This window comes from Mustela nivalis, assembly GCF_964662115.1.
Source record: "Mustela nivalis genome assembly, chromosome: 6".
NCBI lineage: Eukaryota > Metazoa > Chordata > Mammalia > Carnivora > Mustelidae > Mustela > Mustela nivalis.
In genome coordinates, this window is record NC_139025.1 from 97,973,086 (window position 1) to 97,998,794 (window position 25,709).

Consider the following 25,709-nt stretch of genomic DNA (forward strand, 5'->3'; position numbering starts at 1 on the left):
CCCAGGGCTGGGCAACCCCCACGGAGCCCCGAGGCTCTTCCTCTCCAAGCTCATCACTTACCATTGCCCCTCCAGGCACATGGCCCTTCAGTACCCTGGGCTTATGTAGCCAACCTGCTTTCCTCTGACACTGCCTTCTTACTCTCAGTTCTCAGCAGATCCTCATCAACGACCTGGCACTGGATGCTGGATCCCTACTCCACACCCCCAGTCCCCTGCACCCTGCGAACACCTGTTGCTTTGCTCCAGATCTCCCATCCCAGTTTGGTCACTCTTCCTTATGGCATCCTTTACCGGCTTATCCCCACAGCCTCGCAAGGTGGCGCTGTTGCACCCCAGCGCCCAGCAATGGAGGCCCTCTTGTAAATGTTTGGAAGGAATGGACAAATCATCCCAGCTGAGGACCCAGGTAAATAATAGCCCACTATTTAAGTGAAGTCCCCCACTCCAGCTTTTCTTCTGGCCAGTTTCTTCTTCCTCACCTCTATCCATACTAAAGCTTATTTTCTTAGGGGAAAAAAGGTAAAAACAAACAAAAAAACAGGCATCTCACACCTAACACATTTTTTTTTTAAATGATTTTATTTATTTGACAGACAGAGATCACAAGTAGGCAGAGAGGCGGGCAGAGACAGAGGGGGAAGCAGGCTCCCCACTGAGCAGAGAGCCCGACGCGGGGCTCGGTCCCAGAACCCTGAGATCATGACCCAAGCCGAAGGCAGAGGCTCCAACCCACTGAGCCACCCAGGCGCCCCCACCTAACACATTCTTATCTCTACCCCCAAAGGGTTCCCCTTAGCCAGTAAAAGATTTGCACTTTCCCTTAGAGATCCACACCAGGGATAACGGTAGTAGACAGAGAGGTAGTAGAACAGAGTTTTCTACTAAAGTCAAGTTATGGAGTATAATTTAGGTCCAGTAAAATCTACTCTTTTCAGTTGTGCAGTGTATGTTATGTATTTGACAAACACAGCACCCTGTAGCCATCGTCACTGTCAGATGTGTAATACCCCCACCACTTCAAAGCCTTCTTTGTGCTACCCCTTTGTGGTCATCACCTTCCTATACCCCCAGCCCTCGGCAACCACTTTCCTGACTTCCTCCTTTAGAGTTTCCTCTTTTTCAGAAGGCCTCTTCTCTAGCTGGGCAAAATGCTTTGGAGATTCACACATGCGTTGCACGTATCAGCAATATGTTCCCTTTTTACTGCTGAGTAGTAATCCCTTGTATGAATGCATGACAGTTTATCCATCCACCAGCTGATGGACAATTAGGCTCTTCCTACTCTTTGGCAATTACGGTCTAATTATCTGCATAGAGGTCTTTAAGAAGATAGGAATTTTCATTTCTCTTGGTGGGATGGTTGGTTTCATCATAAGTGTCAGTTTGACTTTATAAGAAACTGCTAAACTGGACTGAGAGGGTCCTATGCAAAACACAGGGGAGAGGCTAACACTTCAGCTGATGGGAACCATAATTAACTCAAATACCTAGCTACGCGAGTCCAGCTGTGGGAACCATATAACTACTAGTGACCAGATACTGCCACAGCCTAGAGTGTTTGAGGGAGGGTGGTACAACGAAGACAGGACGCCTATGGCCCTCCCAACACACAACACTGGGACACTCTCTTCCGGGCCCAGCTGTTGACTCCCATCAGCTGTGGCAGCATCATCTCACATCCACTGGCCCTGGGACTCTCCCCAGGCCTGAAAATGAATGACTGGATGTTAATGTTTTACAGACTCAAAAGACAATAAAATCAGCAAGCTTAGTTTGGGGGGGTAGCATGGGAGGCTTGTAAAATTGATACAAAAAGAAACAAATGATCTAAACCCTATTTCAAATGAATAACATACACATAAATGGGCCATAACTAACCCAAGTAATTTAGACTATTGAGACCATATGCCCTCAGGCTCAAGACAAAAAGAACCTGAAACATATATCGAATTCTAATTAGTAAGCCTTTTTGCAGACATGGGTTGGTAATTCTGAAATGACATGCTGTACATTCTAAGACTGAGGAAATAATACATTGCGATTAGAAGAGCCATGTTTCTCACTGTTGGAGAAGAGAGTTATAGAAATTGCCAAAGGGGGAAGGATGAAAAGTACTTGACAAGTCTCTTTTTCATTAAGATTTTATTTTTAAGTAATCTATACTCTCAACATGGGGCTCAAACCTACAACCCTGACATCAAGAACTGTGCTCTATCAACTGAGCCAGTCAGACACCCCAATACCTGGGAATTCTTCATACTATTTGGGAACATTTTTCCAAATGTGGGAAAAAAAAAAAAGAATGGTTGGAATAGACCAGTGTTTTTTAAACTCCCTTATATTAAAAATCACTTGGGGCTTTTGTTTAAAATTTAAAACTCAAGAACTACTTTTCCCTCCCAAGGTTTTCTGCATCTGTCCATCCGGGCCTGAAAATGTGCATTTTCCAACATCAAACACATTTTCGAGAGGCTGGACTAAATTATCTTTGAGGTTTCTTGTTCCACGCTCTACAGGAGGCCAGAATTAAGCCAATTTTAGAAATCTGTTGCCCTGAGTGAAAAGAATGGGTGTGGCAACTCTTTGTCTGAAATACATCTATTGCAGAGTTGAAGCATTCATACAAATACCAAGAGGCCAGAGGAAAACCCCTTGCACAATCTCCTGGGGAGAACATCCAGGAGAAATTCCAGAATTGTTCAAGTCAAGTGACCCATACATTTTCTAGAGTTAATACGTTTCAGGGATGTTTCAGGGATGAGTGGCTAGATTTCCATACTTCCGACAGGACAAGTGCCTCCTGGACTTGGGGCCTTTGCATATATGCCACATCAACCCAAAACACCAGCCTCACAACGTGCTGGCAAAGTGGGACCCTTTTACCCACTGAAGCCCTCCTCAGCTGTCAGCTTCTCAGAGTGGCCATCTGATCTCCTCTGCCCTGTCCCTCCCACCTCCATTTCTCCACCAGGCTTATTCCCTTTAGCGTACTCCCCACTATCTGACCTCATTCCTTTTCCCACTGACCATCAGCACATTCCTCCATGCAAGTGAGTTGGGTTTTCCTCACTTCTCTTATCCCCAGCCCCTAAAGCATCATTCATTCTATATGTATCAGGACAAAAGAAATAGCCACAGAATGATTTAACAACGCACAGATGTGTAGCAATTTTTTTCTTACGACAAACACATTTGCCGTGTGATAGGTGAAACATAACCAAATCAAGGGGGAAATAGGACTTTATTATAACAAATAAATTTTATTTTCTTTCTCCCACACGATTTAAGAAAACTAGACATTGCTGTAAGTAGGAAGAACATCTGAGTTTAGAAATGGGTCTTTGCCTTTTTGTCCATGATGGATTGTTGGCTAGAAAATCAGAAGCTGGCGTTCAACTAATAGTTATAGAGCATCATCATACAGTGTTAATAGGTGTTTCATATAGTGAAACATATAGTTTGGCCATGGCCAAGAGAAATTTGGGACACAATAGAGCCACACAAAGGGTTTATCCAACACATGTGACCGTCCTGTTCTCCAACTTGCCTTCCCTAGAACTTCTCATGTGAGCTGGGTTCCACAATAAGCACTTTGAGAAAAAATGCAGAAAACCAAATATTTAGACCACTTTGTACTCAAATGATTTCTAAAACCTCCCACTTCTCATTCAAATCCACAGTGACAAATTCGCTTCTCTCTAAAAAGTGAGCAATGGAAAGTGAAACCGTTAAGATGAAGGTGAAACTCTTAAGGTAAAGGTAAAGCTGACGACGTGGCCTCATTCACACACATTCAGGTTTTATCGCAACTGTGGCGTCTGGGAAGTTTGGGGGTAGTGTTTCTCAGCAGGTGGAGGAAGAACAGGGACATCCTACTGGGAGTCTGTCACCCCTTTTGAGGCAGTACCATGGCGAGAAGTCACCACCAGTGGAAGTATGGTGTGTCTCAGGGGCGAATTGAGACACTCAAAAAACTCAAAAAGAGGACCACTGAGAGGCGCTACACGAAAAGACATCTTCCCAGTGAGGTCTTCAGCTCACCCAATGCCAGAATTTTTTACTTTCTGGGATGGCTTAAGCAAAACTCTAGCCCCAGTACTTTTTTTTTTTTTAATTTTATTTATTTATTTGACAGACACAGATCACAAGTAGGCGGAGAAGCAGGCAGAGAGTGGGGGGGGGCGGTAAGCAGGCTCCCTGTTGAGCAGAGAGCCCGATGCGGGGCTCAATCCAAGGACCCTGGGATCATGACCTGGGCCAAAGGCAGAAGTTTTAACCCACTGAGCCACCCAGGTCCCCCTAGCCCCAGTACTCTTAATACCTAAGGGTAATTAATATATGTGAACCCACTTCCCACATCTAGAAGCTTCCAAATCAGTATATTGGAAACTGTTCTCAAATTTTAACTTGTAACACTGTCCAAAAGTATACCATGGGACTAAGTTTACCAAACATCTAAAATCATTATGAATCACGGCACCTATTTTGTGGATCTAACATTTCTTTTTCCGTTGTGAAGTATGGTGAAAAAAGCCACGTAACCCAAAATTAAATAATTTAAATGTCCTTCAAATGAATCACCTATTGTCTTTCAACTATTCTGAGCTAAACAAAAAACATTATTTTACTCTCTCTAAATAAGATATATTAAAAAGCTTCATGTCTTTGGCATTACTAGAATACGGTATTTAAACTTTGTACTTCTCAGCATAAAATTGCAGTCACAGCAAGATGAAAAGGGAGCCCACGGACCCTGCTGGGGTAAAATTCCACTAACAATGTCAGATTGTGGCCAAAAACTAAATTTTGTCATGCAGCTGGCAATTAATGTACCAAAAATTTACCAGCCCATATATTTTTATCAGTCTACCTTCCCCAGAGGAAGTAAACAGATAATAAAACTAATGAAATCACATTTCTTGACCACTCTCATCCAATATAAATTTTTACTTGTCCTTAGTGGATTGGACAATGAACTATTCACAAGGCCATTTCAGTTTCTGGGCCCGTTAACCATAGAGGAGTATTCTAAGATACGGGGGTGTTCCTAAGTCAGCAAAGAAGATCCTGCTTTGTGATGGACAGCCCCTTAAGTCATTAGCAAGTGCAGACCAGGGGTTGATGGGCCTCTGTTAAAAACTGGTTTGCATCAGCATTTTTGTATTCTCCAAAAACACAATGAAATACTAAAATTTAACTCTCGATGCAAAAGATGAGAAATTGCTCAGTCTCATGCAGAGTAGAAAACAAGGGGCTACATCCTTAGGCAGTAGGTCAATGAAAACTGGGTCAATCACAGCAAGCTGATAGGCCCAATGCCTTCTGGAATTCATGAGGAAAGCATCTCTTCAAGTTTGGCCTGGGGTGCTTCTGCATTAGAATCACCTGGGGACTTACCCAGATTTAGGGCAAATCTCCTCTAAAAGACCTACATTTTAAACGATAAATGCAGAATCTTCTGGAAATCTGCATGTCACAAACCCACCAAGTGTTTCTGATTCACCAAAAAGTTTGACAATCACTACAGTTGACGGACACAATAACAAGGTCTTAGCTTCTCCTGCACATGAACTCTAAGATCTGCAAGGTATTTAGAAAGCTGAAGTAACATCAAATGTACAACATCCCCAAATGTTGTGATGACGTTGGTTTAAAAGGTGACAGATGAACCCAGCCAACAGAACTTAAGTCAGCCAACTCCCACACACTACACATTTGACCCCTACTACACAATACGGTGCAGCATCAAACTAGAAACATGAAAACATTAAAAAACAGAAAATGGACAGCCAGCCATGTGGGTGTTCTGATGACATGGGAATTGGCACCATAAGGTAGAACGGACTTGTGGAAAAGAGGACTCTTTTCTATTCATTCCCTTCACTAGGTGGGGAAAGGAAGAAGACCCTTCCCCAAACCAGGTCTCTCCCTTCTGGAGTGCTTCCCCTGTCCCCAAAACTCCCACAGACCCAACCTCCTGACTCAGGTTCCTTACACTGATCTTTCTGGCTCATTCTCCCGCCCTGGAGAGGCCATGCTATGTGGAACTCATCAACTGAAGTATGTTCCCATTTGCAAAGGGTAATACTACAAGGGTCGTGAAGCTTCATTCAAATGTTTAAAAGTCAAGCTACAAGGGTGCATGCTTCTTCCAACTGTTTAAATAGGATTGAAAAACCCATTTTAAATAAATTTAAAACTTAATGAAATATTAAGAATCTGCCCAAACAAGGACGTACTTGAACTCATCTTCCCCTTTTAAAATAATATAGAATCAGTGCACATCTAGAGAAATGTCACCAGTTCAATACCTTACTGACAAGAACCCACTCAAAAATGCCAAGACATCAGCCACTGTGGCTATTTCAGACCTCTGGAAACTGGTTCCCTGCGGCTGGGTTAGGGTGGCTAGGATGGGCTAGCTTAAGGCTGACATCTGGCACGAACATGTTACGTTCTGAATCATGTTTCTTTTTTATGTAATTCTGGCTCGGGAATCCGATACAGAGCAGCTGAGAAATAAATTATGTTGCTGAGGCTGAAGACGAGGCACAGAAGGATGGCTCCAGCTATCTGAGGGAAAGACAGGGGCCTGGTGTGTGCCAGGAGCCATTCCTTCCTCAGAGTCTTGTCCAGAAGTATGGCTTCCATCTGCATGTGAGTGGCCAGGATCACACACACATGGAACAGCTGGTGACTGTGACCTACAGCAAACACAGAAAAGGCCACCAAGATCAGCAATGAAAAAGGAATGGACTGTTGATTCTATACTGTGGCCTGTAGACTCGACATGTTATGCTGGGTGAAGGAAGCCAGGCACAAGAGACCATGTACTGTCACATTCCGTCTATGTCAAATATCCAGAAAAGGCAAATGTGCAGACACGAGGCGGATTCGTGGCTACTTCAGACTGGGGGCAGGAATTGGGACTAACAGCACACAGGCATGAGGGATCTTACTGGGGCAATGGTCATGTTCTAAAACCCATGTATGCAGATGGAAATATCGGAATTGTATAGTTGAAATTAGGGAATTCTTTGGTATGGAAAGTATGCCTCAATACATTTATTTTTAAAATGCAGTGTGAGGAAAAATAAAAAAGGCCATTGAGCGAAGCAAGTCCATGTTTCAAATACCTTATCCACCAGTCCTGTGTTTCCCGGTAAGGGTTCTGGTCTCACATTTTGCCAAAGTTCACCTCTGCAGGGCCAGCACTTCTCAGCTCGATTCTGACTTCGGTGCCAAAGGAGAGGCCAGCTAGACTTAGGAGGTGGCCTCCTACTGCCGGTTAATCCCACACATGACAGGGGACACTTCCTCCCCATGCCCTGCAGGACGCTGGCTAGCCAGCAGAGGGGGCAAGGGTGGGGGTGGGCAAGGATGCGCTGAGTTGGTACTGGTGAAGAAAGGAATCCATTGCCCAGGGCTGAGGACTGTGTGTGGGACAACTCTCAGAAACCAGAAGATGAGAAGACAGCACGTGTCATGGATTGACTTGTGTCTCCCTCTCCCCAGTTCTGAAGGTCAAGGTCTCAATCCCAGGTACCTCAGAATGTGATCGTATTTGGAGATAGGATCTTTTAAGAGACAATTACATTAAAATGAGGTCACTAGATTGGACCCACGGTGATTGGTGTCCTTCTAAGAAGAGGAGGTGGGGCCCTGGGCAGGCACATACAGAGAGGAAAGACCATGTGAGCGAGACCGAGAAGAGGGCCATCTGCAAGCCAGGGAGAGCAGCCTTGGGAGAGCCCAATCCTGCCCGACCTTGGTCTCAGCCTCCCGGCCTCCAAAATCGTGAGAAAATGCATTTCTGTGGTATGAGCCCCAAGATCTGTGATTCTTTGTTATGGCCATCCTAGCACCCGGATACAACACAAGAGTTCAAAAAGGATTCTTTCAGTAAAAAGAGATAATGAGGGGCGCCTGGGTGGGTCAGTGGGATAAAGCCTCTGCCTTCGGCTCAGGTCATGATCCCAGTGTTCTGGGATCGAGCCCCGCATCGGGCTCTCTGCTCAGCGGGGAGCCTGCTTCCTCCTCTCTCTCTGCCTGCCTCTCTGCCTACTTGTGATCTCTGTCTGTCAAATAAATAAATAAAATCTTTAAAAGAGAGAGAGAGAGAAGTCATACACCCAGGTCTTACCCCAGAGTTAAGTATTTGATAACTGTGTCCCAGAAAGGGAGCAGCCTGGGCACCTGCAGTCTGGAGCAGAAGGAGAGACAGGAATGGGAGTGTGGGAATGAGAGCCCTCTCCGGTGGGTGGCCCATGAACCCCTTAGGGCAGGAGCTGCCAGCCCCTCGGGTTGTGTCCCCTGGGGAAGAAGGTGTGCCCAGTCGAGTTGCTCCTGCCTCACTCAGGCTATACTTGGGGGCTGGTAGGATTGCCAAATCCATTCGGGATGCAGCAAAGTGCTTCTTGTCCAGCAGAGAGCCCTGCTCTCCAAGGACACACATCCAAGCAGAAAGAAGTGACTAGCTGAGCTCCCGGAGGCACAAACCTGTCTCCCACCAGAGCAGGACAGCCAAAGACAGAAAACGCCATGGGCACAGGATGTATCTGAGATGCGACTGCAGCAGGAAAAGTGATCTCAGCACTCCGGCTCCCCCAGGAACGTGGAAGAACTTTCTCTGAGCCGGCCCTTACCAGTCAGCACCTTGGCCCACACTGGAGAGGGAGGGTCATGTCTGGCAGACTCCATGAATGCAAGACAGAGAACTTTCCAAATCCCTTGTTGGTGACCTGTCATTAACAATTGTCTGGCAAATGATCCTTCATAGGGGTGTCTTTCTGCTCTGTACCCCGAGGCCCAAGAGGATAGGACTAAAGGTTAATGAATGAAACATTTTAGGAAACCAGGGCGTTGGCAAAACAAGGCCCGGGACAACTTTGCCTGCAGCCCCCAGACGTCAGATACAACCCCTCTGTTTCACCTAGGCAGGGCTGGGGAGGTGTACATGGCTCCTGCTGGCAGGTTCCAGTCCCCTGGCCCTCCTGTCTCCTTCCTTTTGCGGGGGAACCTGCCCTCCCAGCCTTTTGGTCTTTGCAATGCCTCCTGGTAGGAGAGAGTTAAGTCAAAGAGATGAAGATCTTTTCAGAATCAATGAAGCAAATGTGGCCATGTCTCAGGTGGGAGGAGATGGAAAATCACTGGGCAAAATGGGCTTGGGGAGAACTAAGGCCCACCATTCAAGGACAGGGGCTGACCTTTAGATGCCCACAACAGCTTATCTAAGGAACACTGGTCCCCGGGACTTATCAACCTCACCAGAAGTGGCACCCAAGGGTGCCTCCTCCAGCCAGTGCCCACCCCACCTCCCTAGACAGGGAGGGAAGGAACTCTCCCAGCAGGCAGAGGTCCTGCAGCTCACACGGCCCCTCCCCCACCACATCAGTTCTCTCACTGTAGTGAGCTCAGGTTCCACTGGAGAGTCGCACAGCCTGAGTGCTGGGCCGCCGGCCCCAAGCTTCTGGTGTGGGATGTCTGGGCGGGGGTCTGAGAATTTCCATGTTCCCAGATGATGCAGAAAATGATGGTCTGGGGGCCAGACCTGAGAACCACTGCTCTACCAGGCCTCCTGGCCCCACTGCGCCCACCTGAATGAGACAGACACTCTCCCCTCTTTAGCACGGTTCCTGCCATCTGGTTGCCTCAGAGCCAACTGCACTGTCTGTCCTGTTCTTCTCCGGGGCTGCCCTCAGTGTCTGTTCAACAATGGGATTTCATGTTCTGGGTAAGAATGGCACTCCTGGGCCCCATAGCCCATAGGAACGGGCTAAATCCTAGACCCACCTGCTCTCCATCCTCCCCCACCTTCCCCTGCCATCTGCGGGCTGCATACAACCCCATCTCCAGTTCCGCTCCCCCTGGCCTGCTCCTAAACAAGCTCCTGAGGAATGCTGCTCTCCCTGCCCCTGCTTCCCCTTCACACTGCACACACTGGCATCTGTCTCTGGGTTGGAGGACCCCGGGCCACAGGGCCTCCCCACCCTCCACCCCCGCCACACTCACCAATGTAGTCGAAGCGACCGGGTGCCAGGCGCTCTGGCAGGTGTGCGGAGTAGAAGAAAGAGGCCAGGAGGGTCATGGCCATGTGCTTCTGGTGGTTCAAGATGGCTTCATTCTGTACACCCTCCCCAGGCAGCAGGAACAGCTGCGGGCAGTTAAGGAAACATGAGGTCTTGCACCGAGGCCCTCTCCCTTCTCATCGCCTGAAGACATCTCTGAGCACATGTATGGACACCACAGGCCAAGGCCCTCATGCCTCAGGTCTGTGGCTTGGAAAGGGAAGTCTCGGGGACTGTGGGAGCAGAATTCCCATCCTAACTGTGATCATCCGAGACCCAGGGCAACTGTATTTTAACCCTCCGAATGCTCATAAAGACCTTTGGGTTATTTAGGCACAAATGAAAAAGAAAGAAATAAAGGAAAAGAAAAACCCTAGTAGACCTATTGCTACTCTACTGTCTGGGGGTAAAATGTAAGTATAGTAAAAAGTGGTCTATTCACTCTTCAACTCACCTCTTACCAGAGAGTCGCCTGCTTTCATGTTCCTAATTAAGGCTGTAAGGCCCAGAAATCCCTGGAAGGCCTTCTGAGTCATCAAAATGTATTAATTACGGCCATGATGCTGTTTAAGAGTTAAGCATAGCTTTTGTATTATCTTTGTGAACATCGACAGCTGCCGCCACTAACCTGGGGCACGGGGCCAGCCCCTTTATTGCGTGATTTCATCAGAGCCCCGCCTCAACAATTACCATGAGGCGGACTCTAGCTTCCCATTTTGCAGATGAGGAAGCCAGGCCAGAGGGTGACATGCAAACCACAAATGAGCAATGACGTCAGGATCCGGATCCAGGCAGGATGATTCCAGAACCTGTGTCCTCATCATCACCATTCAGGATGAGACCTCCCCACCCCACTGCCCACTGTCTGCCGCAGCCGGGCACCAGGAGCATACCGTCTCCATAACGTGGACCTCTGTGGTGTGATTTTTTGGTGCATTGGACCCGCCATTCTCTGCTCCGGTTTCCTGTGCGTGTTCTCTGTCTCTGGGGAAGGATCAGGGGGATCTCCCCTGGGGCCCACACAGGTGGAGCCTGCTCTGACCCTCCCTGTTCTGTCCCTGCTTCATGCATCAAACCTCAGGCTGCCCCTGGGAAAGGAAACCCACTCACTGGGTGCAGGTCATGTTCTAGGCATGGCTGAGCCCTTCAGATCTGGGGATTAAGTGAACCCTCCCCTCCCCCGCCCCCATGCAGGAGGGGATGTTAGCCTCATTTACAAATGAGGAAACGGAGTCTCAGAGAGGTTGTGTGCATTGCCTAAGGTCACACAGCCAGTGAGGAGTGGGACTGGGATTTGAACTCGGGTCCATCTAATTTGAGAGTGTCTGGACTCTCCCCCTTCTTGTGTCCCTCCTACACCCTCTTCCTGTTCTCTTATCTAGTCTCTGTCTAATCCCCATCTATCCTTAAGACCCCCATTCACATTTTTTCCTTTGCTACTAGTATGTTAATTGATGATAATACATAATGCGTTTATTGGACACTTGTCACTGGCTAGCATTTTATATGTTCTCTCATGAAATCTTCCTCACAGGCTGATGGACCAAGGTGTTACTACCATGCCTATTTTACAGCTGAGAGAAACTGAGGCACAAAGACAGCATATAACTTGCCAAAGTCCTATAGTGAGTACATATTAGAGATCTGCCTCCAGAACCTGCTCTCCCGGTCCCTCCACTAAAGCCCAGGTTACCTCCCCTATGCAGCCCTCCATGATTACCTCTGAGCCCCATCAGTGCTGGCCACTGATGCATCGTCTGTGGTCTGGCATAGCGTCTATGTTCCTGCTGTCTCCTAACTATTATGTACCCTCTAGTAAGGAAGGTCTCGACTCCCATGTGCAATGACCAGCATGGCATTCTGATCCCCAGGAGCTCAGGATACGGAAGGGTCCCTGGTGTTGCCAACAGGCAGGAAAAAGATGGAGCCTGGCCCTTACCCTGTAGAAGATGGGGAGGGAGTCCCAGGTGTAGGGATAAGCAAAAGCAAGGATGCGAAGCATCTTACAGAGCCCAGGCTTCTGGATCTCAAGAAACCTAGATCAGGAAAGGAAAAGGGGGAAGAAATGGGAATGAAAACATTTTCATTAAATGACACATGTGCATGCACATTATGAGTAACCGAGGGCAAGTCATCAACAGAAGGCAAGTATTCGGGGCAACCTTCCTCTGAGGCCAGCAGCTTCTCCACTGGCCTCGTCTACTTCTCCTGCCACGATGGCTGCATGTGGGAAGGCCTCAGGGGAAACCATCTCCTGGGGCTGCCTCATGAGAAGCAGTGGTGTCCAAAGAAGCCAGGAAGGAGGTACTGGGCTGGAAAGGAGCTTCAGGACGCAAGTTATCTAAATGCCAGAGCCTTTTCGAAATCCAGTAACAACAAGACAGGGAGACTTGTGGGGTGTGGGTGGCCCCCAGGCATAGGCCCCTGGGGCGAGCACGTCTGGGAAAGATGAGATGTCTGACTAGTTAGCTGTCCAGGTGACTGCTGTGCAGAAGCCCTTGGTTCAGGGGAAGTGTTTAATGACTTGGGAGAAGGTTCTGGAATCCTTAGTGCCACACCCAGGAACACTAGCCTGGGAAACTGAGTAAATGTGGCCTTTCCCCCTCCCCTTCATCAACCCCCCTCCAGTCCGAAGATGAACCAAACCTTAAAATGAGTGGTGCTGACTGTGGCAGAGAGGGCAGTGCCTCCCAGACGGAGGCTGATGGGGCCTCAGCTGGCTTGGGCCCAGCCAGGGTGGGACTGGCAGCTCAGGGTGAGGGAGTGGAGCTGCGCAGATGGACAGGCTGGATACAAGGAGAGCAGGAGAGGAGCAGGGAGATCTCTGCACAAAACCACAGCCCTGCACTGGGGCTCAGGTAAGGCGTGCTCAGGCCCCAGGCCACCGGACAGGGCAGGTCCCTGCTTCAATACCACAGTGTATTGTGGAGAGCTGGGTCCTCCCTCTGTCCCCACAGGGGTCCCCACAAAGGTGGTATGCAAAGTCAGGGCGCCAAGGCTGGTGGGATGGCTGCTCTGGGACAGTGAGTCAGACAAGGGAGGCCCTCCCTGACAGTCCTGCCCTCAGCACGCTCTCCAGCTGGGATGGAATCCATGTCCCACCACCGCTCCCCACCCCTGTTCCCCAGATGCCCCGTGCCAGCCCACAGCCTGCCCTTTTCCCCACCAAACACAACCTATGGCTCCACCCAGCCCAGGCCCTTGACCCCTGGCCAGGTTACTCCTGTCCCCATAGCTGGTGCAGTCACCTGACTACAAAGCTCTCTGCTCCCCAGGTCCTTTGGTTTGGGACAGTGCAGAGACTCCCACATCCACCCCCTGAGCCATCAGGGGACTCTCATGTCCCCCAGACTGATGTGTTTATCTAGCCCTCCAGGAAACCAAGCCTGAGGATCCCTGCTCCAGAGTAAAAGGCAGCTGCCGTGGGCCCCAGGGAAGCCCCACAGCCTCCAGGGATAAGCTCCAACTTTCAAACATATGAGTGCATGTCTCTCCTTTCCTGACCCCATCCTAAGACAGAGAAACACAGGGCAGGCAGGGGGTAGAGAAGGAAGAGAAGCTGAAGAAAAAGGAGGAAGAGAAATAAGGGACCTCAACTTATCATCCTCCCAAACCAGACCTGCCAGCCTTGGAGTAAACCACCAGCACTGGGAGAGGTGAGGCCACACCAGGCCATGAGTTACAGGCAGTGTCTGATCTGGACAGCCTGGGTTCGAGTCCTGCCTCAGCCCTCCGTGATCATGCGACCCCCAGCAGGTTAGGTAACCTCTGTGCACCGCAAAGTCCTCACGTGTAACACAGGGGCCACAACCGTACTCCTTCATGGGCTTGTTGCAAGGATTTGATAATCCATATTTGCAAGGAGTTGCTCACGTCACAGAGGAACGCTTGATAAATGGCAGCTTTTAATAAAAGGTGTGTAGTGGGATTCATTCTCTCCCCATCCCCACCTTAGAGCTATAGCTGTGCCAGGGAACAGGAATAGGAGGAAAGAGACGGGTTCTGGGAGACTTGCCTAAAGTCAGATGAGCTGATAAGAGGCGAAGTTAGGATTTACACCCAGTGCGGTCTGGCTTCCAAGTTTCACACCCCCACCCCTCCGGCAGGCTGAGCCAGCCTTGGACCACTACCCAGCCTTCATCCTTGCCTATACCCGCTCTGCCCCAGGGTAAAAATGGGACACACTCCCACTGCCCTCCACAGCCAGAGCCTGTCTCAACAGCCTTCACAGCCTACCCTGGCCAACCCAGTCCAACCACAAGCCCGCTCCCCGCTCCCCATGCATGGTCACCATCTATCTTTCCTGGGTTCTAAGAGGCTCACTATGAAAGCACGCTCTTTCTGTGACCACTTACACAGGAAGAAAGCTGGCTCTGGCTGGCGAGGGCCATCCCCCAAACCATGGATTTCCTGTGACTTGAGACAACATTTCGCCCGGCCTGATAAACTGCTTCCCCAGGGGCAAACGAACCAGCCTCTCCATCTGCCAAGCCGAGTCTACAGGGGGAAAAAAAGGAGAAAAAGCAGAACAGAAGAGAGACAGCAACAGAGAATAAATGGCAGAAGGGCCAGTAGCCACAGAGAGGGGCTTCCCACTACCAAGGTGCAATTCCAAAGTTAGCCACAGGGTGTCGCCCCAGCCAGAGATTCCGGGAAGGAGGGGCAGGAGCTGCAGAAGCCTCCAAAGAAAGCACTGGTTGCCCCCCTCCCCTTCAGTCTCCAGAGCCCCACCTGGTAAGCCAGTCCCTGCACAGCCCAGTGGAGAGACCGGTTTACAGGAAGTCAGGCCTCATCTGCCTAGAACCAGGTTGGCAGGAAGCACTGGATTTTGGCAGAAGCCTCCACCAGGAGAGGGTCTGTTCTAGAAGCTGATAAATCTTGTTGCAACAAAGCCGGCTGGAGATGCAAGCAAATTCTGGAACCAATGCTTGACCAGTGGGCCTTTGGAAACATTCTATTGCAGAGGGATGTGTGTGTGTGTGTGTGTGTGTGTGCATGTGTGTGGTGTGGTTATGGCTGTTTTATTGTGTGGGTGACATCGCAGAACACGGACATTTCCACGTGCTGGCCTCTGGGTCTAGTAGCACTTTGTCATCTGGCTGAGCCCCCAGAGCCTCCTGCCTCCAGCTCTGACCTCTGAACCCCCTCCCTGGTCTGCTGTGGGCCGCAGCTCCACCCACCGCCCCGGCATGGCTCTCATGGCGTAGCCCACTTTCCACCAAGGATGAAAAGTCACCTCTCTTCCTCACAGCACTGACCACAGGGCATTTCACTGGGCAACTATTTGTCAAAACAAAACAACCTCTGGACACATTGGATGAGTGAATAAAAAGAGCCTACGGGACTTGTGATGGACAGCAAACTCTGGGTGACTGACGTCCTTAGGGAGTGAGAATGCCTTGCTGGGCTTCTGGGTGTCCAGTGGGATAAGCAGGCCAGGTCTCTGTCACCCCATCTTGCTCTGAGAGCGACAGAGATGTCATGTGTTCTCTCCATCTCCCTTCTCAAATGCTACAGAAGCAGCAGGTGGGTTTCTGGAACATTCATTTGCACTAGATTCAAGGGAGTCCACCAGTGCTCTATGCAGAGACTGACCTCAAGGACAGGTAGTAAAATGGAATGAATGCCACTTAGACCATGATATTCTAGTAAGCACGTGAATAACTAAAAACCGCCCAGGACATCTGTGGTCTGCTTTTTGCTCAAGGAAGGAGATGGCCGTTCTCTGACCACTCCTGGATACATCATGGACTGATGGAGCCCGGGCCAGAGGGAGGGTGGGCTTGGGGGAGGAGGAGGGTGAGGAGAGAAATCTTGGAAAATACTCTGAAGCCCTAGCATGGTAGAATACCCCGAGACATCTTCTCAGATGTCCTTGTTTAAGGTGAAGCCAGAAGTCCATGAAATCTGGGACCCCAGGGGGCCCTGGCCTTCTCTCCACCTGCTTCTCCTCAAGTGAATGGGGGCTGAGTCTCTCTTGGTCCAGGAGCCAGCTTTCTCACTCCTCAGACACTGAAGACAAAAAAGGGAATAAAAACAGGAAAGGGAAGAGGACCAGACAAGAAGGGACACCAAAGGACTCTCTGCTGGGACATCCCACTCTGCCTCTGGACCTCTTCCTAGGCTTCTATTCCAGCACAGGCTCCCACGCCCGCAGCCACGGACACACCTGGAAGCCCCTCATGGCATGGCCCTCCTGTGGAGATCACTGGCCTTCGCCAGCACAGGACCAGGGCACAGCAGGGCACACGAAGCACGTCAAATCCCAGCCACTGTCAGAGACCCTCTCTAGCCACTCTCCTCCTTCCAGCTGTGCAGCTCCAGAAACTCTGAAGCCCCCTGCCGCCACCCAGGGCCATCTTCTCCCGCCCCCTCCCCCTGTGCAGGCTGTGTGCTCTGTCCCAAAGGCCCTTCCCTCCTCTCCAGCTTGGGTGTTCAACCTCCCTCAATACTCAGTCCCAGTACTGCTCTGCAGAACTTTGTGTATTGTAGCAGGTATCATTTTGTATTACCATTATTTGCATACATTACATTCTGTAACACTATACTCTATATGCCATTTCCTCTGGCCCTTAGAGGAAATGACGGCTCCATCTGGGCTTTTGGGGAATCTGCTTTGACTACTGCACTGGGTGCTCTCTCGGGACAAGGGCTGTGCCTCACTCCTCCTGCTATTCCCAGATCTTAACACGATGCCTGGAGTATGGTAGGCATTTAAGGAATGTTGAGTGAGTGGTTGGTTAGTTATTTGGTTGACTGGCTGACTGGTTGACCAGTTTGGTTGGAAGGATGGATGGATGGATGGATGGATGGATGAACGGACGGATGGACAGGTGGACGGGTGGATGGGTGCATGAAAGGATGGGTAGGCAGGTGGGTGGGAGGATGGATGGATGGGTGGATGGGTGGTTGGGTAGATGATGGATGAGTGGACAGGTAGGTAGATGGATAGGTGTATGGCTGGTTGGGTAGATGGGTGGATAGAAGGCTGGTTGGGTGGAAGGATGGGTGAATGGGTGGGTAGATGGATGGATAGATGGTGGTTAGGTAGGGGGATGGTGAACGAGAAGGTGGATGAATGAATGGTTGGATCCATGGAAGAGCAACAGATGTGCCCCATAAGTAAACAGAAATTTCATTTCACTAACAAGGGAGAACCTTCCAAACACAGGCATCATGAGATTCCTTGCCAGCCTGCCCTGCCAAATAAATTTGTCCAAAGGTAACAGGCGTAACGCATCCAGAAGACCCATTTCTTATTAACAACTAGGATGAACTTCTGGCTAGAAGAAAACCATCCACCCTGGTGGCTTATAGATGATTCAGGAAGCTTTAAGAGGAAAAAAAAAAAAAAAAAAAAGGCAACTAAGCTAACTTGCACTGGGGCTTCCTAGGGAAACTGTCCTGGATCATGAACTCTGGGACTGTTCCTTCAACACTCATGGAGCCTTCCATGCCCCCCTCAGCCCACAGTGCTCACCTCTCTCCAATCCTAAATTCCGAAGAGCTCAGCTACACAACCAACAGGAGCTAACAAGACAGGATCATGACTCATCCAGGGACCAGAGCTAGGGGTGTCCTGTCCACACATCTGTGCCCCATGCCTCCGGGCCACGCTTCATCTCTCCTGGGCTGTTGCTGGCATCGTGGTTATTTTCTATGTGTGTTACACCTTTTCTCACCCGAGGCAGGGCCCAACCCCCTCCTCCCCATCACTCCTGCAGCCCTCGAAGCTCCTGCCTGGCACAGAGGCTTCGCTCCAGAAAGAGTTTTTAGTTGACAGGTGTCCTTGAGGAAGTGGGGAGGAGGCAAGAATAACCCGGTGAGGTCTGATTGGGTTTCCACCCTGAGGGCAGACCCCCTGTCCTCACAGCTGTAAGGGGGCTCCGCATTGCCAGGGAAGGGGAAGAGAGTTCAGCTCCCACTCCCTCCCTCCAGGCTTGTTTTCGTGGGATGAACAAAGCCTGTTGTTGACACTGGCTCTAGAAATGAGACGCCCTCCCACGCAAAGCAACTCCATGCTCCCAACCAGTCTCAAGACAGGCAAGCGGAGACAAGTTGGAGCAAGTGTTCTTGATGCTCTTTAAGAATCTCTATCCTTCCATTTTTTATAGAAAACCAGCTTGTCCAGTTTGTGAAAACTGCTTACCTTTGGTCCTACGACACCCAAGTGTCACCCGAGGAAAGGGAGAGCCACAGTGATTGCAGACAAGGTAGAGAAGCTTCCCTTCCCCCCACTTTCCTCCTGGGGCGGGGGGACGGTGGTTCATTAGGGAACCTCCAGCTGGCTCCCCAGAACTGAGATTGGGGTTAGGGGATTGGATGCAACCTGTCAGCCTCCCATGGGCCCTTTCCTAAGCCACACCCGAGAGCCCCCAGCCCGGACAGCACCCAGCACCCCGGCGCCATCCAGACAGGGCTGTCCCCCAACACTACCACTTGAAGAGGTTTCCTAAATCATTCAGCAAAGCGGAAATGTGGACAGTTGGCTTTTACAAAGAGCTTAGTAAACTAGAGTCAGCAGCCCCCAAACAACGTCTCTGGTACTCACACTCCAAGGAGCTTTCTTGAGTGGAGGGAGAAACCAGATGGAATGAAAGCCAGCCATGTGCGTGAGCCTCACAGCCACAGCGCTTCCCCAGGGACGTGGCAGACACCTGAACGTCATCGGCCAGCAAGTGTGTGTGTCTAGACATGGGCCCGCTCGGTCGCCGCCAGTGGACTGCCCACTGATAGGGCGCCGCCTCTGGGCCAGGCATGCGGGACACGTTCCCTGCAACCCTTACATCTATCTCACAAGGTATGTAGGTGTGTGGGCCCCATTTTACAGATGAGCAAACTGAGGTCCAAGAAGGCTAAATAAGTGATCCGTCCTGCAACAGGCCCAGCTACATCATTCGTAGGCCCCAGTGCAGAAGGAAAGTACAGGACCCCTTGTTCAAAAGTCATTACGCATTTCAAGACAGTGAGAGCAGAGTGTTAAGCCAAGTGTGGAGTCCCCTCCAAGCCCCAGGTTTCTGAGCGTCCCTTCCCTGGAGCGTCTCCCAGCTGCAGGGTACCTGGAGTAGCAGGAGAGGCCGGTGCTGAGGATGGTGTTCATCACGGCCAAGGGCACGTAGTAGTCATGGAAGGTGGTACACACCATCACGTCCGGGAGGGAATAGGCTGAATACGCAATCGCTGAGCCTGGGATGGAAAAAACCAGCATTGGGCCAGAAGTCAGGCCGAAGTGTGGCCTGGACCCTTGGGAAGCCCAACCCCAGCCACTGGATGAACATGGCCACCACACCTGGCTTGTGCCTTGCCCTCCCCACCCCCCATCACCTTCCCTCTCTTCTCTGCCTACCCCAACCCTCCCCTCAGAATGAGCCCAGCATCGCCCAAGAGCTTTACACTGGACAACTCACATAATCCTGACAATCACCCCCTACCATAAACCCTGCCCTTGTCCTCATTTACAGAAGACAGCCTGACAGCACAGAGAGGGTTAGCAACCCACCTGGGGGGCACACAGCTAGAAAGCAGCAAGGCCAAGCTTCCACCTGAGGCAGTTCAGGGACAGTCCCCCCCCACCCCGATCCCCAAGCTCTGGTCCATGATGACCCCTCAGGGTGCCCAGCTTTTCTGAGCGTGCCTATGACACGGTGCACCCCTCGTGGAATGATAGACGTTGCAGGGAGAGAGGGGCCTTGCCAAGGTGAGGAGACATATGGTATCAGTGGGCTGGGGGACAGGCCAGCTGAGAGGTGAATGTGAGAGGCTAGCCTTGGTGTTTCATTGCTTTAAGTTTGGGAATCTGGGACAGGAAGGTTCCCAAAGGGCCCTCGGAAGACCCATTTGCTGCTGTTTTCCCTTGAAAGAACAGAGATCACTGTCCTTTTCAAAGGGACCAGGTGTGTCCAGGGACCTGACCCAGAAGGCCTCCCCAGCTGCCCTCATCAGGTCTTCTCTGGGAGAGACAGCCACAGACCTGCCCACCCAGGGCCTCGTGGGTCCATCCTATGGTCACCTGTTATTCCAAAGACCCAGAGAACACCAGAATCCTAGCTCAGGGCTGACCCAGGCCTCGGCCGCACCAAGTTCAAGCTCTCCCTCTGACCCCATTTGACAGATGGGGTTGGGTCCCAGCCAGGTGGTGTTCCCGGGTGACACAGGCAGAAAGAGCTTGGAATCAGCAGGCTGCCTGTGGGACTTCGGCTTGGAAGTGCCTCCTGGGGGACAGACTCCTCCCCAGACTAATCTGGAGCGGGAGGGCCTCCTCCGGCCCAGGATGCATTTGCTCTGGGTATGCTAATGGGGGCTGAAGGGCACTCCAAGCTCCGCAGGTAACACAGGAGCAAGGAAGCCTCAGACCCCGCCCCAAATGGCAGTGGGAAGCCAAATGACTTCTAGTAAGAAATAGATATTTGGTCTTTTCCACTGTTCCAGGCACAAAACGCCTAAAACCCCTGAACTTCCTAAACCAGGAGAGAAAGGAAGGGGTCCTTAGTTATGTTAATGAGGTGATTTGGAAAGTATCTGAGGCTTGGAACCTGGTTGTCAGAAGAATGAACCCTGTTACCAGAGGGTTGGAACTTCCAGCCCCACACCCGACCTCTGGGAGGGGAAGACCAATAGCCAATGACTTCATCAATCCTGAAGAATGAAGTCTCCATAAAAACCCAAGCAGAGGTTCAGAGAGCTTCCGGGTTGGTGACCACATGGTGATTCAGGGAAGGGGGCGTGCTCAGAGGACACTTTGGAAGCACCGAGCCTTTCCCCACACCCTGCCCTGCGCATCTCTTCCAGCTGGCTGTTCCTGACTTCTATCCCTTATAATCAGCTGGTAATTGAGTACGTAAAATGTTTCTCTGAGCTCTGGGAGCCAGGGTCATGGGGCCTCAGATGTATAGTCAGTCTGTAACAACCTGGGCTTGTGTCTGACATCCGCGGGGGTGGGAGGCAGTCTTGGGGACCGAGTTTTCACCTGTGGGAACGGATGCAGTCCCCAGGAGGACGGTGTCAGAAATGAGCGGAATTGTAGAACACCCAGCTGCTGTCAGAGAAATACTTGGGGTGACATGGGGACCTGCCCCACACCCCCCCACACACACATTGTACTCATGCTCTGATCCCTTTAGAGGGCACTCCGGGGAGCAGAAAGAGAGGCAGCTTTGGATTCCAGACTAAGGAAAGTAAACATCCTCTTGAGGCCACAGGGAGTCATGGAAGGTTTCTGAGTGAGGGATTAAGACAGCCAAACCTAGTGACAATGCATAGCAGGGCCTAGAGGGAGGAACAGCTGGAAAGCAGGGAAGTGGGAGCAAACGCCACCACTAGGGGACTGTGGGTTTCCACAGGATAGAATGGAGAACAGGAAGGAGTAACAAATCCAGAAAGCCAGTGACAGGAAGGGAAATGGTTCAGGGTGGCGGCTGACCCCCAGGGCTTTGGTTCGAACCCAGGCTCTGCCATTTACACGCCACGTGACCTGGTCACTTTCCTTCGTGGTGCCTCATTCTCGCATGTAATGCAGCTATCACGAGAGCTGCCATCCTGGGGACTGACGTCAAGGTCAAGGATGTAGTGGCGGTAATGGCTCCTCTCGGGAGGCTAAGAACCAGGCACTGTGCTGCGCACCTCACCGGCAACACTCAGCTCATCTTCGTGCCTGAAGAGGATATGATGCTGAGTTTGTGGATGAGAGGACCGGGGCTTAGCGAGGCTAAGAAACTCGCCCAAGACTGATGGGCTGGAGGCAGCTGGGCCACAAACAGGCATTGCAGATTGCCGCCCACCACCCCCCTCCGCCAATCCCGTAATGTGTCGCGGGTGTTGTCTAGTGGGGTCTCCCAAATGCCTGCTCTTAGCACGAGTCTGGAAAGGTGGTCAAGGGCTCTGGAAGCCTCTGGACTAAGGAGTCTAAACTTCATCCGGGGTAACTGGGAATCCTGAAAGGTCTTGAGGGGGAGGGGAGCCATAGTCAGAAGGTGTTAGAGAAGCCTGGTGGGGGTGAGTGGGCAGGAGTGGGGGAGGAGCAGGAGATGGAGAGGAGGCTGTGGTCAGGGTGCACTAACTAATGGACAAGATGGCAGGGGAGTAGGAGGGAGGGGAACCCAAGGGCCATTTATAGATTCTGACTTGGGAGACCAGGTAGGGGTGGAACCAGAAGCCAGGTGAGGCACTGAGGGAGGGGGAGTGGATGTGTGTGGTGGGGATGGTGGGGAGGGATGTGGACAGTCTCGGTCACAGGGTTGGACACGGCATGGACCCTGGGTTAGTGGTAGACTAGGACAGTTTAGGAGAGCCTGGCCCAGAGGTGTTGGGGGACGGTGTGTAGTCACCCTGATGCCGGCCTGAATGAGAGCGGAGGCCCGAGGCCGGATTCAGAGCTTGTCCTCTGCCAGGGGAGCAGAGCGGGGAGCCAGCAGAAGAGAAAGAGAATGTGCCCACTAGGCAGGAGGAGAAGCGGGAGTGATGTGAGTGATGTGACCGCGACCAGAGAAAGGGAGGTGGTTCAGGCAGCACGGAGGGATGGGAGGTGACATGGTAAGCCTGTGTGTGCATTTGTGTCTGTGCATAAACGTGTGTGCATGTCTGTGTGTGCATATATGTATGTGTATGCACGTGTTTGTGTGTATGCGTGTGTTTGTGTGAGTTGTGAAGGGAGGGAGGAGAGGAAACAGGATGGAGACGTGATCCTCACGGACACCCTTCTTGGACAAGGGAAGAGAAGGCCTTTGCTTTCATACCTGGAACAGGAGCAGAAGCAGGAGGGATAAGAGGTCAGAGCAGGGATACTTGGGGACAGATGGATGCCTGCCAGCTGGGGAGAAAAGGGGAGCCAGAAGGAAGGGGCCCCATAGTTGGCAGAAAAACACGAGGAGGCTCAGGAGTCAACACCCAACCTCGCCTGCTTTGGGTTCACCCCTCGGTTCCCGTGGCACTTTGAGCACATGGCGAACTCATCGAAGCCCTTCGACAAGCGGGGTTCGTGACCCCCTCTTCTCTGCCAGGCAGGCGAGAGACCCGCCTTGACATGCGAGCCGTTCCCCCTGGCCTATGACGGCAAACAGTTAAGGTTTTGGAGATCCCACAAAGTGACTGTTAAACCCCGCCAACAACGTAAACTTATAATTAAAGAATCACGGTGACTTTCCATTAATGCATCTCCTCTATCTGTGGAGAGGAATTACTCCACGATGATGTGCAGAGATGTCCCACTGGAGGCCAGAAGTTGGCCGCGGGGGTAGTATTTACACCACACAAGTCAGCCTACCCCAAGATTGGGGCTTTTGTCCCCACTGAATCAGTTAACATTTGCCAGCACAGTTCTGGACAAGTTTACTACAAAACACTCATCAGGAACCTGGAGGAGACACAGGCATTCCCGTGACTCTTCCGCAAGCCCGTCAAGGCCTTCTGGTGGGCTCCACTCCCGGGGGTGGGGCAGGGAGCCCAGTTACCGAGAGAGGACGACAGAGCAGGGCTCCACATACCCAGGCTGAAGAGGTTGACCGCCCCATAGTCCAGGAAGTAACAGATGTGCCGGGCGTTCTTGGACATGGAGCTGAAGGTGTGTGCACAGCTGGACACAAGGGGGTACACGCAGCTGGTGCCCATGTACACAAACAGAGGCCAGGAGTAGCTGTCATTCTGGATGTCTGTTATATACAAGGCGGTCACAAACCTCCACACGAAGAACCTGGAACACAACATGGCCCGCTTGACCCCCATGGCTGGGGGCTTCTCCGTACTCCTCACAGACTATCTGCTGCCCCCATTCCTCTGGGATAACTGAACCCTATGTGTTCTCACTTTGGTGAAATACTACAAGTGAGGGAGCGTGAATGGGCAGAAAGGGCAAGAGGAAAGCCTTTAGGTTCATCTAATATAATCCTCTCCCCACCTTGCAATGACTCTTACATGTCTCTTACAGCATCCTGCTTAAGCGATCCTCCAGGCTCAGCTTACATGCCTCCAGGGATGGGGAGCTCACCACCTCTCAAGGAAGCTCTGAGTGTCAGAAAGTTCTTCACTGAGCTGACACCTCTCTCCCTGGGATCTGTCTCCATTTGATCAGCCCTAGTTCCCCTCAACAGGACCACAGAAAACTTGCCCATCAAATATCTAAGGCAATCTTCATAACCCTTCCCCACCTCTTTGAACCTTACATAAAAGAACCCTGTGGCACTCAATCACTCCTCAGAAGAGCCACATGAGGCCTGTCACCAGACCTGTCATTTGTCTTTATCCGCTTAGAGGAAGTTTCCTCAAATGGAAGCAACCTCCCAGGGGGTTCCTTGAGAGTCTGGAAGACAAGAGGACGATTTTCTCCCTCCTCTCCAGGCTATTCCTTCGTGAACAGTGCCACTGCCTTTCTGAGTCACCTGGCCCCACTCAGGGACCTTCCAAGTCTGGGTCTCTGGGTCCATCCCCACACAGAGACACAGGACAGCCCCGCCACCTATTTGCCTCCCCTATGACCCAGGCAAGGGGGCCTACCTGCAGAGCTGCCCACTTCCCCAGACCCACCACTGCTAGAAAGCCAGCACCTCTACCCATGGGCTCTCCTAGGAAAAAAACCTCCAAAGCTTTCCCCACAGGAACCCAAGGAGCATCACTACATTTGCGATCTTTCTCCTCTGTCCCAGCAAAAACAGAACTGAAGCTACATGTTGGTCCCAAAACCTCTCCGATCATCTCAAGATGACTCCCTGGACCTACTTTCTTTGGGGCTCTCCCAAACTGTCCCCACCCTGTGTTGCTCAGTGATGACCACCTCCCAGAGCCTGGCAGTGGTGGGGGGCTGTATGCAGCAGGGAGCCTCGGCCAGAGCAGCCCAGCTTCGGGACAGCTACAAAATCACCCAGCCCCTCAGGGATCTGTGCTCAGGCGCCCAAGGCCCAGAGACAAGCAGCGAAGGGCCAGCGCTCCCAGCAGCAAGCCAAACTGTGGAACCCCATACATCACCGAGATTCATCCACACAACGGAATGCTATGCAGCCTGGGAGGCTGGGGGACCAGATAGAGATGGGAGGGAAGAAAGCCGGGGAAGGGCAGCAGGAGGCAAGGACTCAGGGTGGGGTGAGCATACCCCTCACACCTCCAGAGGGGCTCTGGGAGGAGCAGCAACTCCAAGGAGGAGAACAGAGGCAGGGAAGACACTGACTCTGTCCCCATCTGCAAGTGGCCCTTTAGGACCATTTAGACTTTAACTTTTTAACTTAAGTTTGCTTAAATTTAAAAGGACACACACACACACACACACACACACACACATAGAATAATATGACAAACAGCCTCCTTGAGCAGGATCTGGAGGCCACCCTGGGATGTCGGTGGGCCCTAAGGCTTCCCTCCAGATTGCCCTAGTCCACCCCAGGCCTAGACCCCTACTGGCTGACATAGGTGTGGGCCCGGGAACAGGGTGGCTTGCCTTGCATTTTGGCCATGGATCTGCCTTCTGACTTCTGAGCAAGCATGGCCTTTTGGAGCCTGTCTCTGTGTGAGGCAAACCCTGGGTTCCTCCTATTCTCTTGGCTTCTGGACAAAGATCCAAGGGGAGTCCAGAGTCTGGCCTGTGCCAGAACTTGCCATGTGATGGAAGCAAGCCACCCCATTCCCTGAACCCCCGTGTGTCAGCCAGCAGGAGTCTTA

General features: G+C 51.3%; 1 protein-coding gene across 9 annotated transcripts in view; it reads right to left on the reverse strand.

Annotated features, from left to right (window-relative positions):
• Positions 1-3,225: 3,225 nt before the first annotated feature.
• LOC309867843 (membrane progestin receptor gamma) overlaps positions 3,226-25,709 on the reverse strand; it is a 74,924-nt gene continuing 52,440 nt past the window's right edge. For 4 of the 9 annotated variants that reach the window (XM_082736911.1, XM_082736912.1, XM_082736908.1 and 1 more), the window contains 5 exons: positions 23,549-23,754; positions 19,130-19,256; positions 12,010-12,106; positions 10,015-10,156; positions 3,226-6,707 (listed from right to left, as the gene is read on the reverse strand). In XM_082736911.1, coding sequence (XP_082593037.1) covers positions 6,466-6,707; positions 10,015-10,156; positions 12,010-12,106; positions 19,130-19,256; positions 23,549-23,754 — 814 coding nt within the window. In that variant the 3' untranslated portion in view covers positions 3,226-6,465. The other 5 variants (XM_082736915.1, XM_082736913.1, XM_082736916.1 and 2 more) reach the window with 5 other exon arrangements.